The sequence below is a fragment of the Scyliorhinus torazame genome, chromosome 8 (assembly GCF_047496885.1).
Source record: "Scyliorhinus torazame isolate Kashiwa2021f chromosome 8, sScyTor2.1, whole genome shotgun sequence".
Taxonomy (NCBI): domain Eukaryota; kingdom Metazoa; phylum Chordata; class Chondrichthyes; order Carcharhiniformes; family Scyliorhinidae; genus Scyliorhinus; species Scyliorhinus torazame.
Genome location: NC_092714.1, coordinates 106,804,070 through 106,825,794, shown reverse-complemented (window position 1 = coordinate 106,825,794; position 21,725 = coordinate 106,804,070). Strand labels below are relative to the sequence as shown.

General features: G+C 45.6%; 1 protein-coding gene across 2 annotated transcripts in view; it reads left to right on the top strand.

Annotated features, from left to right (window-relative positions):
* Positions 1 to 563: 563 nt before the first annotated feature.
* Positions 564 to 21,725, top strand: part of tmem47 (transmembrane protein 47) — an 85,720-nt gene continuing 64,558 nt past the window's right edge. The window contains exon 1 of one of the 2 annotated variants that reach the window (XM_072513996.1): positions 564 to 1,103. In XM_072513996.1, coding sequence (XP_072370097.1) covers positions 881 to 1,103 — 223 coding nt within the window. In that variant the 5' untranslated portion in view covers positions 564 to 880. The remainder of the gene's footprint in view (positions 1,104 to 21,725) is intronic. The other variant, XM_072513995.1, reaches the window with a different exon arrangement.

The following is a 21,725-nucleotide window of genomic DNA, read 5'->3' as shown; positions in this document are numbered from 1 at the left end:
ATCATTGGCACGCGCAACATGAATATCTAATCACTAAAAGAAAGCGAAAACTTCCCGTTTATCATTATATGTATATCTGCGCTTCAGTAAGTTAACGTAACATGTATCCTCGCCACCACGCTTCCCATTCATTTGCTAATCTTGTTTATTAAGAAGCTGCGTTAATTTTAATGTAATGTCAGATTCACAAAACATGGCTACAGCGAACGAGGTACGTTGCATACAGCGAAATGTTACGTTGCTGTAACATTTCAGGAATGTTCTAATTTCCGATTAAAACCATTCTTCGTAAAAAATCTACCAGCTCAGGCATTAATGTTAAACAAATGATGGATTGCATTGTCCAGAATTGCAACCAAAGGCTTTCAGGAACTAGGAACCGACCTTACTGCCAATTTACTCGAAACTCTCATATTGTACTAGATTGAAGTTAATGTGCTCAATTTCAGGGGGCTTTCCCTCCCCCCCCCCCCAGTTTTACACTGATAGTTTCTAACGTGCATGCCCAAAGGGCCGATTGTCGCAATCGCTTATTCGACGCTCCCTTATACGATCCGCACATCATCTAGCAGCATCAGGAAAACAAAGTTGAAAAGTTGGTGCTCTGTTTGTCTGGCTGGAGGCGTTAGGACCAGAGGGTGATCGCTGGCAGGAGGCGCTGACGTTCTGCGCTTTCTCAGCAAGGAGCTGACTCACACGGCGACGACAGAAAGTCAGACCGATCTTGTGAGAAAGAAGCAGAGGGCGAGAGAGAGAAAGAGACAAGCAAGAAAATACTGGGAGAGGCGACAGCCAGCCTGTGAGTGCAGACTCGCCGGTACCAGCACAGAGGACAGTGTCAGCTGCGAGTTTGGCGACTGTTGCCCCCTCGCTCGAGTTGATGATGTCGACAGCGGAAGAGAGCCGAGTGGCAGCGGTGACCCCACTCAAACTGACCGGGCTGGTGTGTGTGGTCCTCTCGCTGTGTTTGGACGTGGTAGCCTTGCTGAGTCCAGCCTGGGTCACTGCCGACAGCCACTTCTCACTCTCCCTCTGGCAGAGGTGTTTCCGACCGGGCTCGGTTCCTGACAGCGAGTGGAACTGCAACTGGGCTCTGGGCAGCGGTAAGATGGGGCGACTCAACCCTCCCCAGGGGCAGTGCCGGAATCCGGGGACAGGACACAGTGAGCTTGGGAAGGAGACGGGGAGGGGATAACACGGTTGTAGGGGTAGGTAGAGAGATCCATAGGGAAGTGTCACACTGACAGACCAGAGTAACGGACAACTTGACGGGAGCCCCGAGGCAGACTCTTATTGGATATTTGAGAGATTAACTGGAAGTGCTGTACGAGGTTAAATCGGAGAATGCTCGACGGACATAAATAGAGCTTTGTCGGGACAGTTAAAAAGTGCAGAAGAAGAATTAAACAGAATGGGAGTGATACAACGAGGAAGACATTGTGGCTGGGGCAGGCACTTCAAGGGAGGAGAACTATGAGATGCAAACATTAACATTTAGAATCAGCAACATTGAGGGGAAATATATAGGGAGGAAAGATAAAGATGTTTCGTTTGACGGAAATGCAGATATCTTGCATATGTACTTACATCACAGAAACAAATACAAACATATTCAAACAAAAACTGATATGTATTTGGGCATGTTATATAGACAAACACTATGCACACAGTAAGAGACTAACGGAAACAGTCAACACACACTGGGGACCTGCTTTATACTGGCAAAAATATTGACGGATCTTCTTCACTGAAAAGTTGATGAACATGCTCATGACAAAACGGTCCAGAGATTTGTTCAAGAAACTGATATACACTGGAATATGTTCACAGACAAAAACAAGCCCAAGGAAACATGTTATGTAGACTGAAACACATATGTGCACAAATTAAATCCTGACAGAAATTAGATACTAGCCTGTGTTATATGCTGGTCATGATAAGCACAGATAGGGTGATGTACACTGACAGATATGCAGATATTGTGAAATTAGACTGACAAAAATACAAACGAACTGGAAAGGCAATTGCTAACAAAGCGATGGGGTGGATTTACCAGGCAATATTAAATATTAAGAGAAATAAAGATGAAAATAACGATACCAAACCAGTATGACAAAATGTCAGAAACTTACAGAAATCAAACATAAGCCGAAATTGATAATCATCCTGACAGACTACACCTGGGCATATAGTGAATATTGACATTAGATACAGCCTGACAGGGCAGATTCAGAAAAATAAAAGGAGATAGAAAAGGAAATGGAGACTAACATGAAAACTACGTAGAGACGGAGAAAAACAAAACCAGGGAGATTGAAATAAATACTTAAAATTAGAGGGAAATACACAACGTGAGAAAACACGGAATGAGAATACAAATCAAGGAGAAATATAGAATGTGTGAAAAATGCAGAATTAGAAGAGACGCAAAATACATGAAAAATGCAAGATAAATTCAAAACAGATTGAAAGAAATATAAGTAACAGAGCGAAAAAATAGCGAACAAAACAATTAAAAAAAACACAGGTGAAAAAAATAGAGAAAAACAAAAAGAGAGAAAAAAATGCAGAAAAGTTGTAAAATAAGTACTGAGAAGAGACGGATAAACGCAAAAAGAAAGACACAAGGGCACGTTTATGCTGTTTTCGGAACTTAAGCCAGTGTCAGCTGGCCTGCGGAAAGAGGCCCGCCACTGAGATAGTTCAGGTCTCCCTGGTAGTTGTAGAAGTTTTCCCTGTCACTTATCTGGTGAAAACTATCAGCACGGAAGGGAAAATGTAACTGCAGCCTAAAGGAACCTTTCTGACCATTTTATTTGTGGGCGACAACGTAAAAGCAGTTCCAGAAAAACAGAGAGTGACTGACGAATAAGAGTGTCGCCAAAAGCAATTGCAGGCAATAGAGGATAGAATGGGTGACAACACACCCATTGCTGCAGCTTATGTACAGTCATATATTTACAGTTTGTTTCTGCGCGCTTATCTTCAGTGTGGTGAATTGTCAACAAGTATTCTTTTGTCAAATACTGGGTTCCGTAGGAACTCAACTTCTGTGTCTCTGCTCCATGGTTCTTGCTTTCATTTCGGCTTCGCTTGGGTGCTTTCAAAATGCCTTCATGGACAATTCATTGGCGTGCGCGCGGTTTATCCATTAATCCGAGGTCACAGGTGAACAATGAAGGTCACTCCCCCCCCCCGCCCCCCCAGGTTTTGCTGAGGAGAACAATGGGCGATTTGCCTGGACCTTTCCAGGGCTGCCTGTGCGTTCAAAACATCAGACAATGTGCTCCCGCCCTTCCTCGCCATTTCATATTTTGTTGTTGTTTATATACATAACCCCCCGGATCTGATAAATTCTCGCAGCACTCGGCTTCGTGGTGCCTATTTATAAAATATGGGCACCGCACTCTCCCTAGATAAGAGCATTCGATTGGGGGGGGGGGGGGGGGGGGGTGAAAGGGAAGCAGTTGGCCGGCAGCGCTGTTTGTGTAAAGCAGCAATTACTGACAAACTGCAATGAAGAGGAAAAGTGAACCGCTCCAACCCCCAACGGCTCCCCTTCCCCTAGGCAGGCTCCTCACATACACATTTGTTAGTTATATTGTGCAGTGGCCACTTTTCGCGCGGCATTTTCATTAATGAATAAGAAAGTGCAATGGCGATGGAAGGGCCAGAGGTCTTTGAACTAAAGCGAGCCGAGCTGGGCGAACTCTGGATGTCAGTCTGCTTGAGGACACGGCGCCAGTTCCCTGTCACTTCGCAATGATGTCTCGACGTTTCCTGTCGTGATATTTAGTTTAATTAGACGCAAAAGAGAACCCACAGACTTTCGGAAGAAGTCGATATTTCTACTTTCTGACGTATCTGCCTATATCTGTATATTGCGATTGTACTTCTAGACTAAAGGCGGACAATGAGTTGTGTACTGGGTGCACGCACTCGTTTATGGGAGCCGGTTTTGAACCTACTCCACAATTTAGGGATGTTTCTACTCCGATTATTCAGCATGTTTAGCCTAGTTTCCAGTGAAGGTTGTTACGCCACTCAAATCATTGCAATGTTTTTCCCAGAATTAGCAGTGACAGAGGTCTCACCGATGGAGCAAAACAATATAACTGCAGTAAAAGTATTCTTCAGCGTTCAGCCATTCAGGGACATTGGAAGTCGCACGCTGGACAGACAAGATGTTCTATGTTAGAATTCCAAGACATCATTTCATGACTATTGCTCAATTCTAATAGGAGTTTTACTTGAGTAGGATTTGCTGCAATGCTCAAAACGTTTTATGTGGAATAGAGTGATGCTCTTCAGAGGTCCAAAAATAATATATATTTTTTAATATTAGATTAATTCACATTATTGAGATTACACTTAAACAATAAGAAATATTACAGTTTGGCTGATTGCAAAATCCACGTAGCAGGTTCAAGAAAATGATATGTTCCACAACTCAATCATCATAACATAAGTAATGAAATTGTGAGTGGGTTATGCCAAGTCTGGTTTAGCAGGGAATACTTTACACATGCAACGTCTTCCACATTTTGTTAGTGTTGTGAAACATTTGCATTTTTAAACCCCCTTAACTGTTGTCAGGTACACATCTGCAAAAGTGGAGGAGCACTTTAAGCATCATGTGATAGCATTAAACAAAACATTGCTCTGAGGCAGCTGTGCCAAGTTTTCACTGGGTGATATTCGGTGGCTAACAGACACCGTAAAAATAATTTCAAGGAGATGTGACCTCTGAAACTGTGAGACTCTGTTAGAAGCATTAGGCCTTGCTACAAGTGAGCACGAATCGTGATTTCAGGTATCTTAGTTTGAGACCTGATTAAAAAGGACAAGGTGGTTGTACTGCTGGTGTCAGCCTCCTTGTGGAGAAGGAATTATGTTAATGAGGTGTCATGCGAAAATCGCATTGCTTGGTGAACTCTTATCTAGTGTTCCTTGCCTAAAGGTTTTTAAAATAAGGCACATGACTAATTAACTGGCCTGGCATGCTTAAATTTAGTTCTTCACACTGAGTTGCTGTTAACATAGTTTAATCATAACATTGTATTTGTTATATATAGTGCCATGTTTTCATGCTAACTCTCTGTGCTATATTTCCATATAGCCAGTTGTTGCTGCAAATGTCTTGCAGGAGACAAAATGCTGAGGATGGGTATTCCATTGAGGTTTCCAGTACTTATGATTTAAATGAAGAAGATCAGTTCACAAGGGGATGACAAATGCAGGTGGAATGCAATGTGAGGAATTATGCCAGCAGCAATCACCACCATGGGACTTGCACTTACAGAAGCTGGCAATTTTAAGTAGGCATATCAAAGGGAAGCTGTCTTTGCTGTCTTCACTTCGCAAGGGAGGCTATCACTGAGCTGTGCCATATGCCCCAGCTTGACCGGCAGACAACTGCTAGAACAAAGAGGACTCTTTCCATAAATATAAAGTTTATCAAAGCAGTAGGATTTTATGCCACTGGATTAGTCCAATTCATAACAGGGGCATGTGACTATGCACTGCAGTAAACCATCTACAGATGTGTCAAATTGGTGACAGATGCTGTGTATGCAATGGGCAACATGCTAATTAGTTTTACTGTAGAAAGGTGGCATAAGCTAAGGGAGTATAATGACAGGCTTTACAAGAGTGTAGTGTATGGTAGATGGCACCCAGATGGGCATCAGGACTCCTCACATCAACCTTGTGACCTATGTGAGTGGAAATTACTTGCATTCACTTAACATGACTTAATGCAAGTCAATATCTGTTATTCAGGATGCCTTTATTATGCAGAAGTAAAAGTTGCCTGCACTATTTGAAAGCTCAAATAGATTTGATCGTTACCAGGAAACCTGGGCTGTGCTTAGCAGCTTTAGTTGATGCTTCACCAAATCCTGACAAGGGTTCATTTCTATTTACTAATTGAATGTGGCAAGGCCAACATCTATTGATTATCCCTAATTGCTTTTGAGAAGGTGCGGGTGAGTCACCTTCTTGAACTGCTGCAGCCCTTGAGCTGGAGGTATAGCCACAGTATTGCTAGATAGGGAGTTCCAGGGTTTTGACGCAGCGACAGTAAAAGAATAGCAATGTATTTTGAAGTTAGGTTATCTGTGACTTGCAGGTGGTGGTGTTCCCAAGTGTCCACTTCCCTTGTTTTTAAAGGTCATGGAGGTCACAGGTTTGGGAAAGGCTGTTGAAGAAGCCTTAGGGAGTTGTTGCAGTGCATCATCAGGATTGTACACATTGCAGGCACTGAGCACTGCTGGTGGAGGGAATTAATATTTAAGGTGATGGATGGGGCATTGATCAGGAAGGCTGCCTCGTTCTGAATGGTGTTGAGCTTCTTGAATGCTGTTGGCACTATATTCATCTAGGCAAGTGGGGAGCATTCCTTTACACCTGACCAGCGCATTGTAGTAGATGTATTCCTTAACTGCACATTGTAGTTGGTAAGAAGTCTAACAGGTTTATTTGAAATTACATGCTTTCGGAGCCCTGTTCCTTCATCAGGTGAAGTGGAGGCAGATTCACAATCACAGCATCTTTAGAAGAGACATAATTGCAAGATAATTACAGATTGGAATGTGAAGAATGGTTGGAATGTGCATCTTTGTGTCCTCAGTGGCCACAGGTGAGATCCCGGAGGATTGGAGAATAGCCAATGTTGTACCATTATTTAAGAAGGGTTGCAAGGATAATCCGGGTAATTATAGGCCAGTGAGCCTGATGTCAGTGATAGTGAAATTGTTGGAAAGGATTCTCAGAGATAGGGGCCGGGATTCTGCGACCCGGCGCCGGGTCGGAGAATCCCCAGGGGGACGCGAGAATCGGGCCCCTCTGACCCGCCGCCAGCTGCCCCATTCTCCGGCGCTGATTCTCGGGTGCCCGCGGGATTCACAGCGCACCAGTCAGGGGCAGTTGACAGCGCCCCCCTCCGGCGATTCTCTGGGCCCCAATGGGCTGAGTGGCCGACAAGTTTGGCCGAGTCCCACCGGCCGTGGGTTACTCAGGTCCCACACAGGTGAGTATGCGGGGGCCGTCCTGGAGAGGGGCGGGGGTATCCGACCCCGTGGGGGGGGCCCCCACGGTGGCCTGGCCCGCGATCGGGGCCTACCAATCGGCGGGCGGGCTAGTTCCATGGGGGCCTATTTTACTCCGCGCCAGGCCCCTGTAGGGCTCCGCCATATTGCGCGGGGGCCGGAGCGGAGAAGGGAACCCCGTGCATGTGCGGAAATACGCCGGCCGTAGGTCACATGCGTGGAAATACGCCGGCCGTTCAGCGCATGCCAAAACTCAGGCGGGCCGTTCCGCGCCAGCTGGAGCTGCGGGGACTACTCCGGCGCCAATCTAGCCGCCTAGGAAGGGGTGCATTCCCCATTATCGGGGACCATTGACACCGGAGTAGTTGGCGCCGGTTTCACGTGGGGACATAGCCCCATTATTGGAGAATCCCGTGAGATATATGCACATTTGGAAGTGAATGGGCTTATAGCGACAGACAGCGTGGCTTTGTACGAGGGAGCTCATGTCTCACTAATTTGATTGAATTTTTAGAGAAGGTGACAAAAATAATTGACGAGGAAGGGCTGTGGATGTTGTCTACATGGAATTTGCAAAGCATTTGATAAGGTCCCTCATGGCAGGCTGGTGCAAAAGATTACATCACATGGGGTCAGGGGTGAACTAGCTGGATGGATCCAGAACTGGCTTGGCCATAGAAGACAGAATGGAGCAGTAGAAGGGTGTTTTTCCAAATGGAGGTCTGTAACTAGTGGTGTTCCGCAGGGATCAGTTCTGGGAACTCTGCTCTTTGTAATATATACAAATGACTTTGAAGAAAACGTAGCAGATCTGATCAGCACGTATGCGGATGATACTAAGATTGCAGGAGTTGCGGATAGTGATGAAGATTGTCTGAGAATACAACAGGATATAGATAGGCTGCAAAATTGGGCAGAGAAATGCCAGATGGAATTTAACCCGGACAATGCGAGGTGATGTATTTTGGTAGATCCAATTCAGGTGGGAGCTATAAAATTAATGGCAGAACCATGAGGAGCATAGAGACACAGAGAGATCTGGACATGCAGGTCCACAGATCCTTATAAGTGGCAGCACAGGTGGAAATGGTGGTAAAGAAAGCAGATGGCATGCTTGCCTTCACAGGATGGGGTATTGAGTATAAAAATTCAAAAATTATGTTACAGTTATATAGAACATTGGTTAGGCCACATTTGGAATACTGTGTCAATTCTGGTCACCACACTACCAGAAGGACGTGGAGGCCTTGGAGAGAGTACAGAAAAGGTTTACCAGGATGTTGCCTGGTGTGGAGGGTATTAGCTATGAGGAGAGATTGAATAAATTGGGATTGTTCTCCCTAGAGAGACAAAGGCTGAGGGGCGACCTGATAGAAGTTCATAAAATTATTAGGGGTGTAGATAGAGTGAACAGTTGGAGGCTTTTTCCCAAGTGACAAATACAAGAGGGCACAAGTTCAAGATGAGGGAGAAAAGGTTCAGTGGAGATTTGCGGGGAAAGCTTTTTACGCAGAGGGTGGTGGTGGCTTGGAATGCACTGCCAAGTGAGGTGGTTGAGGCAGATACGTTAGTGAACTTTAAGACTTATCTGGACAGGTTATAGAAGGATACAGGCGGTTGGTCTAGATAGGACACGTGATCGGCGCAGGCTTGGAGGGCCGAAGGGCCTGTTCCTGTGCTGTACTGTTCTTTGTTTTTCTTTACAGGAATAAACAGTGTGAGTGGAGTGCGCGATAATCACAAATAATTGAGGTGTGAATTGTCTCAAGCCAGGACAGTTAGTAGGACTCTGCAAGCCCGGGCAGTATGGTGGGTGTTACATGTAATGCAACATGAACCCGAGATCCCGGTTGATGTTGTGCTCATGCTTGTGGAACTTGGCTACCAGTTTCTGCTCAGTGATTCTGCGTTGTCATGTGTCCTGAAAGCCACCTCAGGCAGAATCAATGATGCTGAAAGGATGTTTCCCTTGTAGGAGAGACTAGGACTAGGGGGCACAGTTTAAAAATAAGGGGTCTCCTATTTAAGATAAATGAGGAGAATATTTTGCTCTCAAAGGATTGTGAGTCTTTGGAATTCTCTTTTCCAGAAAACAATGGAGGCAGGGTGATTAAATATTTTTAAGCTAGAGGTAGATAGATTCTTGACCAACAAGGGGGTCAATGGTTATTGGCCGTAGGTGCCAATGTGGGGTTTGTCATAATATGCACCCATGCACATCATGAGGTAAAAGCAGGCAGTGACAGACACACAGGTGAGCCAATCAACATACAGAACAGAACTCGACCAATGACCAGACAGAACACCAGAGGTGGGCTTCCAACTACAAAACACACGAGGCATCAGCACTCTGCCTTTTTCTACTGGTGATAACTGTAGTGACAGTCAGGGTGTACAAATCATTCAACACCTTCTACACGTGGATCAGAGCTAACCTGGTCTAGATAGTTAATGTTAGTTTACTTCGAGTAGTAGAGAGTCAACCCACAGGCAGCTGTGTGCTTCGTTGCTGAAGTTCAATAAATCTTATTGAACCAACGCCTACGTTTGGTGTATGCCTGATCATTTAACTGCATCGTGTTGCAGTCCATGTTACCCCAGGGTGAATAATATGACATGATACCAGGAGTGGCTACTGCTTCTAAGTAATTTACCTTCGAAAATTTACTGACGACCAGCAACTGTCTTCCAGCGGCATGGAAAAGTTCCAGGGATCTCCACAGATCCGGATCTCCAGGAACCTTGGCGCCAACTGGCGGGTCTTCAAGCAGAAATTCCGTCTGTACCCTGAGGCCTCGAAAGTGCATCCGATGCCCGAAAAATCGTGCTGCGGGGAACCAGGCCATCCAAATCTTCAATTCGCTCACTTTTGCCGACGGTGGGGACAAGACCAAGTTCCAGACCGTCTTAGCCAAATTCGACAGTCACTGTGAGGTCGAGACGAACGAAAGCTTCGAGCGTTATGTCTTCCAGCAGCGTCTTCAGGATAAGGATGAGCCTTTCCAGTCTTTTCTCACTTATCCTCGCATTCTAGCGCAATCCTGCAACTATGGTGACACCGCTGACTCCCTCATCAGGGATCAGATCGTGTTTGGCGTCCACTCCGAAGCCCTGCGGGAGCAGCTCCTAAAAATAAAAAATATGAACTTGCCAGTGGCCATCGAGACGTGCATAGTCCACGAACAGGCGAAAAGTCGCTATTCCCGGCTAAAGTCAGCAGACCAGGACTAACTTGCCTCCCACGAGGGTGAGAGTGTACAGGCCATCGCCCGAATGCGGCGCTTCAGTATCGATGAAGGCGGCCATTTCGCGCGCTTTCCAGCGGTCCCACGCATGCGCACCATGGTCGGGAGAACGAAGCGGCCGAAAACTACACTGCGCAGGTGCGAGCGGCGGCTGACTGCACTGCGCATGTGCGATGATGCACCGAGCGTCACGACGTCGACGTGATGATGTGCCCCAACTGCGGCACCGCCCATTTAAAGCGGCAATGCCCTGCAAGAGGTAAGCGATGTCTCAACTGCAAGAAGCTTGGCCATTATGCGGCTTTGTGCAGGACTGCACCTCCGATAGGGGGCCAGCGATCCCAGTTCCAACGCAGATGCGTTCGAAGTGTGCAGCAAGGGCTGCTGGATCTGAACTGCAACATTATGAGGGAACACTACCCAATCCCGAAGCGGGAGGAGCTGACGAGTGAGATGGCACATGCCAAATTCTTTACAAAGCTGGATGCATCGCGTGGCTTCTGGCAGATACAACTAGACGAGTTCAGCAGGAAGCTCTGCATGTTTAATACACCTGTTTGGTGTATGCTCGATCATTTAACTGCACCGTGTTGCAGTCCGTGTTACCCCAGGGTGAATAACACGACAGGGTTGAGACCACAATCATATCAGCCATGATCTTATTGAGTGACAAAGCAGGCTTGAGGGACTAAATGGCCTCCTCCTACTTCTAATTTGTAAATTTGCATGCATGTTTGTATGTTCGTCTAGATGCATAATGGATTGCTTCATTATGTGAGGAGTTGCGAAAGAAACTGAATACTGTGCAATTATCAGTGAATATTCCCACTTTTGACCTGATGATGAAAAGTAATTGATGAAACAGCTGAATGTGATTGGGCCTAGGACATTGCACTGAGGAACTTCTGCGGCTAGTGGGACATTGGCTTCCAAGAATCACAACAATGTGCTAGGCATGACTCCAACCAGTGAAGTGTTTGTCCCTGATTCCCATTAACTGCAATTTCACTCGGGCTCCTTGATGCCACACTTTGTTAAATGCTGCAATGTCAAGGCCAATCAGTCTCATCTCACCTCTAAAATTCTTTCAGCTTTTTAACCTATGTTTGGACTAAGGTTGAAATGAGATCTGGAGCTGAGTGGTCCTGGCAGGAACCACACTAAGCAATGATGAACAGGTTATTGCTGTGCATGTGCCTCTTGATAACACTATCAATGACAATTTCCATTACTTGTTGATGACTGAAAGTAGACTGATGGGATGGATTTGATTCATCGGCCAGAATTTTCTGACTGTTCTTGCTGGCGGGATCTTTTGGCCCCGCGGGTGGTGAAGCCCTGCTGCAGGTTTCCTGGTGGCAAGGGGTGTATAGAATGGGAAGTCCTGTTGAAAGTGACAGGACCAAAAGATCCCACTGCTGGCCAATAATGGGCAGCCTCCGCTGCCACAAAACACTCTGCGGGTGGGTGTGGAAAATTCCACCCAGCCTGTTTTTGTGTACAGAAGATATTCTGGCCAGTTTGTACTTTGGCAAGTGGATCCCAGTGTTACAGCTGTAAAAAAAGGAGCAGGACTATTCCATATGGCTCCTTAAACCTGCTCCACCATTCAATAGAATCATGGTTGACCTGATCTTGCCCAAGAATCCACTGCCAGTCAGCCATAATCCTTGACTCTCCGATGCTTCAAAAGTATATCTATAGTTGTACTGGAACTACTTGTTTTGAGTATATGTCTTTAGAACTACTGATGGCATGCTATCACAGCCCGTACACTCGGTGCTCCAATGCACTCAGCTATCTCTTGACATCACGTGGAGTGAATCTAATTATCTGAAGACTGGCATCTGTAATGCTGGGGGAGGTATTATATTTGTTATGGGCCAGGGTTTAGAGAACCCCAACGTGTATCATGGAGTTCACCTGACCCACAACTTTGAATCGATTGTGGTATGGGGAGCACACGGCCCATTCTACAGGTGTGGTACAGCATAGATCAAAAAGTATTTTTTAAAGCAAAACAATGTTTATTCTATGAACTCAAGTTAACCTTTTTATAACATAGTGAACATCTTAGCAACCACCAATTCAAATACAACCCCCAAAGAATACAACACCAAGTAATCCTTAAGCTTTCCTTTTAACATCCATAAGACATTAAAAAACTTTTAACAGAAGCACATCAGGTTTACATTCACTACTGAGAACAGTTATCACTCTGAATTCCCCAAATGATCAAGAGATAGTCTTTACATGGCAGAGAGAACAACATTACACCTTCTGCGGCTGGCTGCAGCTCCAACACTGAAACAAAACCCCAAAAAACACACACACCCAAGTTTTCCTCAAAGTGAAACTAAAAAGCAGAGCCAGAGCTCAGCTCCACCCACACTCTGACATCACTGCAGTAACATGAGCAGACAAACATTTCTTAAAGTGACATTCTCATGACACATTTCAGGATGAAGATGGTTGCAAGGAATTCAACCTTGAGTTTTGCACTCAGGTACTGGGCTTCACCTCTTTGAGAATGGGGATGTTTATGGAGGCTCCACTTTCCTCCATTCAATACTGGATGCGATCAGGCTACTGAACTCTGATTTGAGTTGTGGTTTTGGTATTGCAGAGCTTCCACTGTTTAGCATGTTTTGGTCCTATATTGTAGCTTCACAAAGTTGGCACCTCATTTCTAGGTTTGACTGGCATTGCTCCGGGCTATGGGCTCCTGTTCTTCTTATTGAACTGGGATTGGTCCCCTGACTTGATGGTTACTGTTCAGTAATTGATATATCGGGCCATGGGGTTACAGATTGTGATGGACTGCTATTCTGCTGTTGCTAATGGCCCACAGTACCTCATGGATACTCAGTTTTGAGCTGCTAGATCTGTTCAGAATCTATCCCATTTACCATGGTCGTAATGCCGCACAACACAATGAAATGTGTCCTCAGGATGTGACCTGCATTAGGACTTTGTGGTGGCTGCTATTACCTATATTGTCATGGACGGATGCATCTAGATTGGTGAGGACAAGGTCAAATAGATTTTTTTCTTCATGTTGGGTTAATCGTTACCTGCTACAGTCCCAATTTGGCAGCTATCATCTTCAGGTCTCAGTCAAGTCATCAGTCACTGTGGTACTGAGCCTCTTGGAGATGCATATTGAAATCACCCATCCAGAGTGCATTTTTTATCCCCATTATTTTCAGTGCTTCTTCCAACATGGAAGAGTATTGATTCTGAGGGAGGTTGGTAGGTGGTTAGCAGCAGCAGATTTCATTGCCCATGTTTGGCCTGATGCTGTGATCCTTCATGGGGTCTGGAGTCAATGTTGAAGACTCCCAGGACAACTCTCTCCAGACTGTGCCTTCAACTCTGGTAGATCTGTCCTGCTGGTAGGACAGGTCATACCCAAGGATTTGTTTGGGAAGTTGGATGAAAGGTATAATTCCATGTCAATTACTTTGTTGGACTGTTGTTTGACTAGACACTGACGGCACGGTGGCACAGTGGTTAGCACTGCTGCCTCACAGCTCCAGGGATCTGAGTTCAATTCCAGCCTTGTGTGACCGTGTGGAGTTTGCATGATCCCCCTGTGTCTGTATGGGTTTCCTCCGGGTGCTTCGGTTTTTCCCACAGTCCAAAGATGTGCAGGTTAGATGGTTTGGCTATGCTAAATTGCCTCTTAGTGTCCAGGGTTGTGCAGGTTAGATGGGATTGCAGGGCTAGGGAAGGGTTAGGGTGCTCTTTCAGAGGGTCGCTGCAGACTCAATGGGCCGAATGGCCTCCTCCTGCACTGTAGAGATTCTATGATTCTAGACAGGCAGCCTTCTAATTTTGGCACAAGTCCCAGATTGTTAGTTCTGCCACAAACACTGGAACTCGGGGAACTGACACTGAGGACTGAACTTATTGAGAAACCGCAAACAAAATCAGAATGAAGATTAAGACAAGTTCTTCCAGAATTGATATGGAGCATGTTGAAGCAAGGATTTGGCTCTTTGGACCATACAGATGGGTTATTTCTACATAGCTCTGCAAAGTATCAAAATAATTACCACTCATTATATATAACTTAACTGTTGTGATGAGGTTTCATCATGTAGCAAGATGGAGATGAAGGTCCTGTGGTGCAGTAGCTGAGGTGAGGGATGAGGAAGGAAATAATGGAAGAAGTCTTGTAGCCTGGATGTTTGGAGCAGCACTCACTTCATTACTATTTGTAGTAATGGTGAAGGTAAAGCCACTATGGTCCCAGATGACCATAGGCTGCTTTCTCCTTTGACGGGGAGAGCAGACTGGTGGTGATTTAACCTGAGAATCACCACACCTCAGGTGAGGTTGAGAAGGTGGACCTTCATAAATAACCATTTTATAGTAATTTCCAATTCCCTACCTGCTCCAAAATTGTAGCTAAATTGAAACATTGCACAGTGTATCCAGAAAACATGCTAAACATTTAGACATTGATCATGCAAACGTATGGCATCCTAACATCTTACGAGCATTTTTAACCTGAACAAGACCTTGCCCAACAGATGTGGCTCGTGTTAATGATCATCATGTTAGTGAACTATCTTGTGGGGCAGAGAGGGAATAGTTGCTCCTTTTGCAACTATTTTTCAGCCTCCAGTGGTTGGTGAGTTTCCTTCCTTGTCCTCAAGCTAGGTGAATGCAACTTTCCATTAGTTGATCTGTATAAATTATTGACAATTTGACTAGTTAAATAAGTAAGGTTGGACAGAAATGGTAGGGCTGGTGGTGTACCATGACAGCAGCATTTGGGAATCTGTGCAATGCCCAACAATTCCAGGCAAACATAGCTGCTGAAAGTGTCTGCAGGGTAGGCAATTTCAGCTCTGGGTTGTTGAGCTGGAGACTGAGTTGCAGACATTGCAGGGCATCAAGAAGGGGGAGAGTTACCCGGACACTTTATTCCCGAAGGCAGTCATTTCTCTTAAGCGGCAGAACCTGAGAGTTGGTCAATAGTCAGAGACAGGAGTGTGCAACTGTAAGTCTGGCAGGTAAAGGGAACCAGCATGTAATGATGGAGCAATTTCAGTCCCTGACATTGTCCAACAGGTGTGAGGTGCTTGCTACCTGTGTGGCTGATGAGAAGGACTACAATGTGCTTGAGCAGACTGACCATGGTGCCATGATGAAGGGTGCCAGTCGAGTGGGAGGAGCAAAGAGGAATGAGGTCTTGATAGGAGATGGTGCAGTCTGAGGGTTAGATACTGTTCTCTGCAATCAAGAGCATGAGTCCAGATGGTTGTGTTGCCTGCACAGTTCAAGGGTTAAGATCATCTGCTCAGGGCGGGAAAAGAACTTGCAGTGGGAACTGGAAGGTCTAGAGGTCAGAGTCCATGTAGGTACCGATGACATCGGTAAGACTATGAAAGTGGTTCTGCGTAGAGAGTAGTGGTTCTGCGTAGAGAGTATGAGGAGCTAGGCACTAAATTAAAACATACTATCTCAAAGGTTCTGTGGACTATTACCTGAGCCATGTGCAAATTGGCATAAGAGAAATAAATGAAAGAGAATAATGCATGGTTCGGTGGGAAACATGGGGGCCAATTAGTGGGGCACTGGCACCAATACTGGGAAAAGTGGGCATTGTACCATCCGGACAGTTTATCCCTGAACCATGCTGGGACCAGTGTGGATTTGGAAAGGATGTTTCCTCTTGTGGGAGAAGCTAGAAGCAGGGTTACAGTTTAAAATTAAAGGGTCACTCGTGATGAATGTAGAAATTTCAGATACATATTTATTATATGTATTTCGTGCAGAGAGGGTTAAAAACCTGGGTTAGTGTGTGTATGACTGCTGAAGTAATGTTTTTTTTTAAATCCTGGTTTACAAGTCCAACAGACACTTAGCTGCAGAGGTGTAATTACAATGTCATAAAAATGAAATCATCATTCATTCCAACCATGTATATAGCTGGCCTGAAGTAGGACTAATGGAATTCAATTTATATTAAGAACGTTCCCCAGGGAGTGGGGATTTTCACAGTAACTTAATTTTAGTGTTAATGTAAGCCTATTTGTGACACTAATAAAGATTGTTATTAGTAGTAATTAGAGGCACTGTGTGAAATGGTGTAGTTAATGGGAGGAGCTAGGAGCTGAAGCAGTCAGGTGTTGAGTTTTGGAGTTCAGCTTTGATCTGTCTATGAACAGACTATCAGTTTCTCTCAAAGCAGTTTAGTTTAAACGATTTTGCTTGTGAACAGAACAACAGTTTCTGAAAAGACTGGCAGGTTAAACAGTGCTTTGACACAGGCAAGAATTTGCAGGCTGTTTTCTGAAAGATCTCTCTCTCAAAGCGGTTTATAAAAGACATCTCTTTACAGCAAGTATTCCCAGGTTGGCTAACTATATTTAAAAGTGGATTTTGACCTGAGATGGGTTTTGCTTGAGTGGAGAAAAAAAGATAGCAGTTGAGGGTTTAGTGTTTATTGTCATTGTTAAGCATCATTTAACTGCTAATTGTAAGCTTATGATGTTAAAGTTAGTAATATTGTGTCAGTGATAAAGTTTGATTAAATATACTGTATCCGTACTTGGGCATAGAATCACTCCTAGAGCAAAGTATCCTTCCCTCAGTGTCTTATAAATTAACTTAAATATTTGGGTTTCTGTCCGGTATCCTAACAACTGTTGGGGTATGGTCTAGGATCGTAACACTCATTTAAGACAAAGATGAGGATAATTATTTTCTCTCCGAGGGTTTGAGTATTTGGAACCTTCTTCCTCAAAATAATAATAATCTTTATTAGTGTCACAAGTAGGCTTACATTAACACTGCAATTAAGTTACTGTGAAAATCCCCCAGTCACTGGATGCAGAATTAGATAGATTCTTGATAAGGAAGGGGGTGAAAGGTTAACGGGGTCAGCAGGTATGTGGAGTTGACGGGCGGGATTCTCCCCTACCCGGCGGGGCGGGGGGTCCCGGCGGGATGGAGTGGCGTGAACCACTCCGGTGTCGGGCCGCCCCAAAGGTGCGGATTTCTCCGCACCTTTAGGGTCCAAGCCATCACCTTTAGGGGCTAGGCCCGCGCCGGAGTGGTGCCGTCCCGTCAGCTGGCGTGGAAGGCCTTTGGTGCCACGCCAGCCAGGGCCGAAGGGACTCCGCCGACCGGCGGAAGTCCGCGCATGCGCGGCAGGGGGCACTTCCGCGTCGGCCATGGCGGAGGCGGAGGGAAAAGAGTGCCCCCACGGCACAGGCCCGCCCGTGGATCGGTGGACCCCAATCGCGGGCTAGGCGACCGTCGGGGCACTCCCAGGCCCCCGCGCCCCCCCCCCAGGACCCCAGAGCCCGCCCACGCCGCCAGTCCCGCCGGTAAGAGAGGTGGTTTAATTCCCGCCGGCGGGACTGGCATGACAGCAGGCCCATCGCGGGCCGGAGAATCGCCGGGGGTGACCCGCTGACCGGGCGCCGCGTTTCCTGCCCCCGATGAATCTCTGGCGGCGGAGAATTCGGCGGCCGGCGGGGGCGGGATTCACTCCGCCTCCCAGCGATTCTCCGACCCGGCGGGGGGTCAGAGAATCCCGCCCCTGGTTACAATCAGATCAGCCATGATCTCATTGAATGATGCAGCAGGCTGTGTGAACTACTGCTCCTGATTTGCATGCTTCTATGTATGTTCATACATTAAGAGTAAATAAAGTGCTCACCGAGTGGGAGGGGCAAATGTTTTGGCAGACCTCATATTTGGCAGACATCACATTTGGCAGACTCTACAGCACATGTTCTAAGGGGCAGAAGTGGTGTTACACTTCTGGGTACAGCTTGTGTAGTTAGAGATACACCTGAAATGGTAGTCACTATCAGCACATGCCTGCTAATTAGCACTTCAGTCCTTAAACATACTGGGCAGGATTCTCCATCCCGTGATGCCCAGAATGCATTCCCCGACGGGACGGAGCATTGGGTGTTGGGGGAAAATTGGGATCAGCGCCTGTCGCTCTCTGAACGCAATGCTGCAATCCCTGGTGGTAGCATGAATGAGGTCCACGATGCGTGCCAGTGAGGAAACATAAATAAATGCAAATGAGTGTTAACGACACAATTGCATCTATTTAGTGGGCCCGACACCCTATGCTCTGGCCCCCTGTGATTTTCCGGTCCATGCAGCCGGGAATCACATGGACACAGATCACTTATGATCTCAGAATCGTGAACCTGATGCAGTGGAACTCGCTGTGGCCCTTGGCACACCACAATGCCCACCACATCAGGGCCACACTGGTAGAGACCATCCAAGCCCATCCGAGGCCTCTTCTCGCAGTCCCCCTCCTCCCGCCATGCTCCCCCTCTCCCCCTTTAGAGACCCCTGTAATAGGAAGTGCAATCCAAGCACTCGAACGTGTCATTTCACTGCATTTATGGGGACCAGATGGAACAGCATTTATGGGGGTCTCCCAGGATTTGAGGCCCCAGGTGCCAGCCCTCTGGGTGCCCAGGTGGCACTACCAGCTGGAAGGGGCACTACCAGGGTGCGAGGCTAGCAGTCCCAAGGTGCCACGGTGACATTTTTTCCATGATGGGGATCAAGCCTGGGATGCCCTTTGTGGGTGCAGGAGGTGGGGGGCCTGGAGAACCCCTTACAGGTGAGTTTGGCCTTTGGGGGGGCTTGAGAGATTGCGACGTCCCGATCACCTTCTGTACTGAGGAGTTCCGACGGGCGGAGCTCCTCAGTGCAGAAATGGGACTAAGTGCAGCCTTACCAGGGAGTTCCCTGCTGAGGCCCCGAATCTACCCAAATGGGAACAGAGTTCATTTCGATCGCATGTGGGAGCGCCCCAAAGTATTCTTCAGAAGAATTGAAGGAAAAGTAAACACAGTGTTCTGAATCAAAGAGTCAATTTTAGATTTGAAGTGGGACAGCAGCCTCCAAGGTAAAACAAACATCAGATGCCATTTTAAAACAGCCGGGGAATTGAGATTTCAAACAATTGTTTGTACAGCAGTCAAGACAAAGACATCCTAAAGTGTAAAATCTTGGACTGGGTTCGACCATTAAAAGTGAAGTGGAAGCTTTTTTTAAAAAGTGTCATTTGGAAAACCTGGTCTAGATTTCAGAATGCAAACCGCTAACGGAATGCATTATTATGAGAGAAGATGTTAAAGCGTGGTTTTGGGAGTGGAGTTTGGAAACTATCATGTAACAATCATCTGGGTAAATTCTGAGACATCCACAAGTATTCACTTGGGTGTATTTGTCCAGAGTGTATTTCCCCATGGTCATTTTGTGTGATCAAAAGGGACTTTGTGTTAATGAGACTATTATAGATTAAGATGTATTTTGTAATCCGTGTTAAGTCTAAAACCTGTGTGTAATTGTTAAGCTACCGGTTGAGTAAAGGCGTATTGTATCATGATCCATTTTTCTCATGTTTAATTAATGTTTTTCTTGCTGTTAAAATTATTAGTGGTCCTACGACTCTGTTCATGCATTTTCAAAAGTTTGTATAAATTAAATCCATGTTGGATGAATAAATAATACCACATTCAGTCTATTGTTTGAAAAGCACTCCACAACTAATTTGGATTTTTCACTTGTCAATGTCACATTTTTATAATGCGATGTAAGCACCAATCACTCATAAGGGACAGTGTAAATATATTGCTGATTCATTTATTTAAACTAGGCAGAGAAGAACATGTATACCTGGTTAGAAAGCTTAAAGGTATCAACAGCAGAACTATGCGGTGTGTGCTCTGCTCACAGGCCAAAGTGGAACTGAGACTGAATCACACAACACACGTCCCCTCTAGTGATGGAATGCTGCTATCTCTTAAAAGCTTATTGGAGCAACCCTCTTTCTTTTTAAATATACGTCCCCCTCTTTCCAAAGAAATATAGCTATTTACAATACATGTTTGTGTTTAGTTACCATTACATGAGTGCAAGGAACTGATAAATCTTAGTTGCTGTAAACTGTAAAGGTAAACTGTTAGTACACCCATATCTTGCCGTGCAACCTGGTCTCGGGGTTTCTTTAATTGATCACACTGATCTGTATGATTGTCATTTTTGGATGTTGTTTCTGGTTGGGATCTTTTCCTCAATGCAAAAGGACTGTACGGTGGTGGAGGAGCTGAAATGGATGTGACTTGTCCTCGGTTCTGTCTCACCATTGTGACTTTGTGTGTAATGACTTCATAGACCCTTTGTCCTGAACAAATCCTGGTCACCTGGGCTGGTTCCCATGAACCTTCTGTGGGATCCTGTTTGCAAACCTATTTGCCCAACTCTAAACTTGGCAATTCAGTACTCGTATTTTTATAGTGCACGTTGGTCAACTTCTCTTGTAGTTTTAGACATTGTTCTCTAGGTTCTGAGAAAGTAAAATGGGTAAGAGTGGATAAATTAGTATGCACAGGTGTGCTGGACATGAGCTCTGCCAGTGATGGAATAGTCGCACTTAAAGGTGTTGCTCTCAGATAACTGCTTTAGCACAGTGGGCTAAACAGCTGGCTTGTAATGCAGAACAATGCCAGCAGCGCGGGTTCAAATCCGTACCGGCCTTCCGAGCAGGCGCCGGAATGTGGCAACTAGGGGCTTTTCACAGTAACTTCATTGAAGCCTACTTGTGACAATTAGCGATTATTTATATGGGGCTGGTTTAGCACAGGGCTAAAGTGCTGGCTTTTAAAGCAGACCAAGGCAGGCCAGCAGCACGGTTCAATTCCCATACCTGCCTCCCCGAACAGGCGCCGGAATGTGCGCATAGGGGCGTTTCACGGTAACTTCATTTGAAGCCTACTTGTGACAATAAGCGATATTCATTCATTCACTCATTCAGTTTAACATTGCAATGAGTAAATCTTGCTTGCTCTGTCTACATTTGAAACTTAGGGATTTCACCGCGTGAACCATTCATTCAGCTAGGCAATTAGATCGAGGGTAATGTGTGATCAATATTCTATTTCTCACACCTATCTTGAAAGGGCTTAACAATAAATTGTAGATTGTTATCCGCCATGATCTCTCTAGGCACTTCAAATAATCTGAAAATGGTACCAAGAGTACGTGAGCAACAGTTGTGCTTGATGTATTGTACAATTATTTAATAATGGGGTACTTGATAAAGTAGTCGATGATGGTGAAGTCAGTGGCATGGACATGAAAGAGGTTGGATGCAGTTTTGGACCAAGGATGGGTAGGAATTTCATCTGGAGTCTGGTTCTTATTGGTGACTTGGCATATGCTCTTGACATGCCTTCAATGTCATTGTTTGAACCCGACAGACTGTTTCTCTTCCGAATCTTCCATCTGATCTATGCCCATGTATGAGTGTTGATGAAAATCAGGTCACAAAGATTCTCGTACGATGATCTGCCTGCTTTTAAAAATGATTCGCCTGGAGATGCTTCTCTTGTTCCGGTAAGGCCAAAACGGTCTCACATGATCATGTACA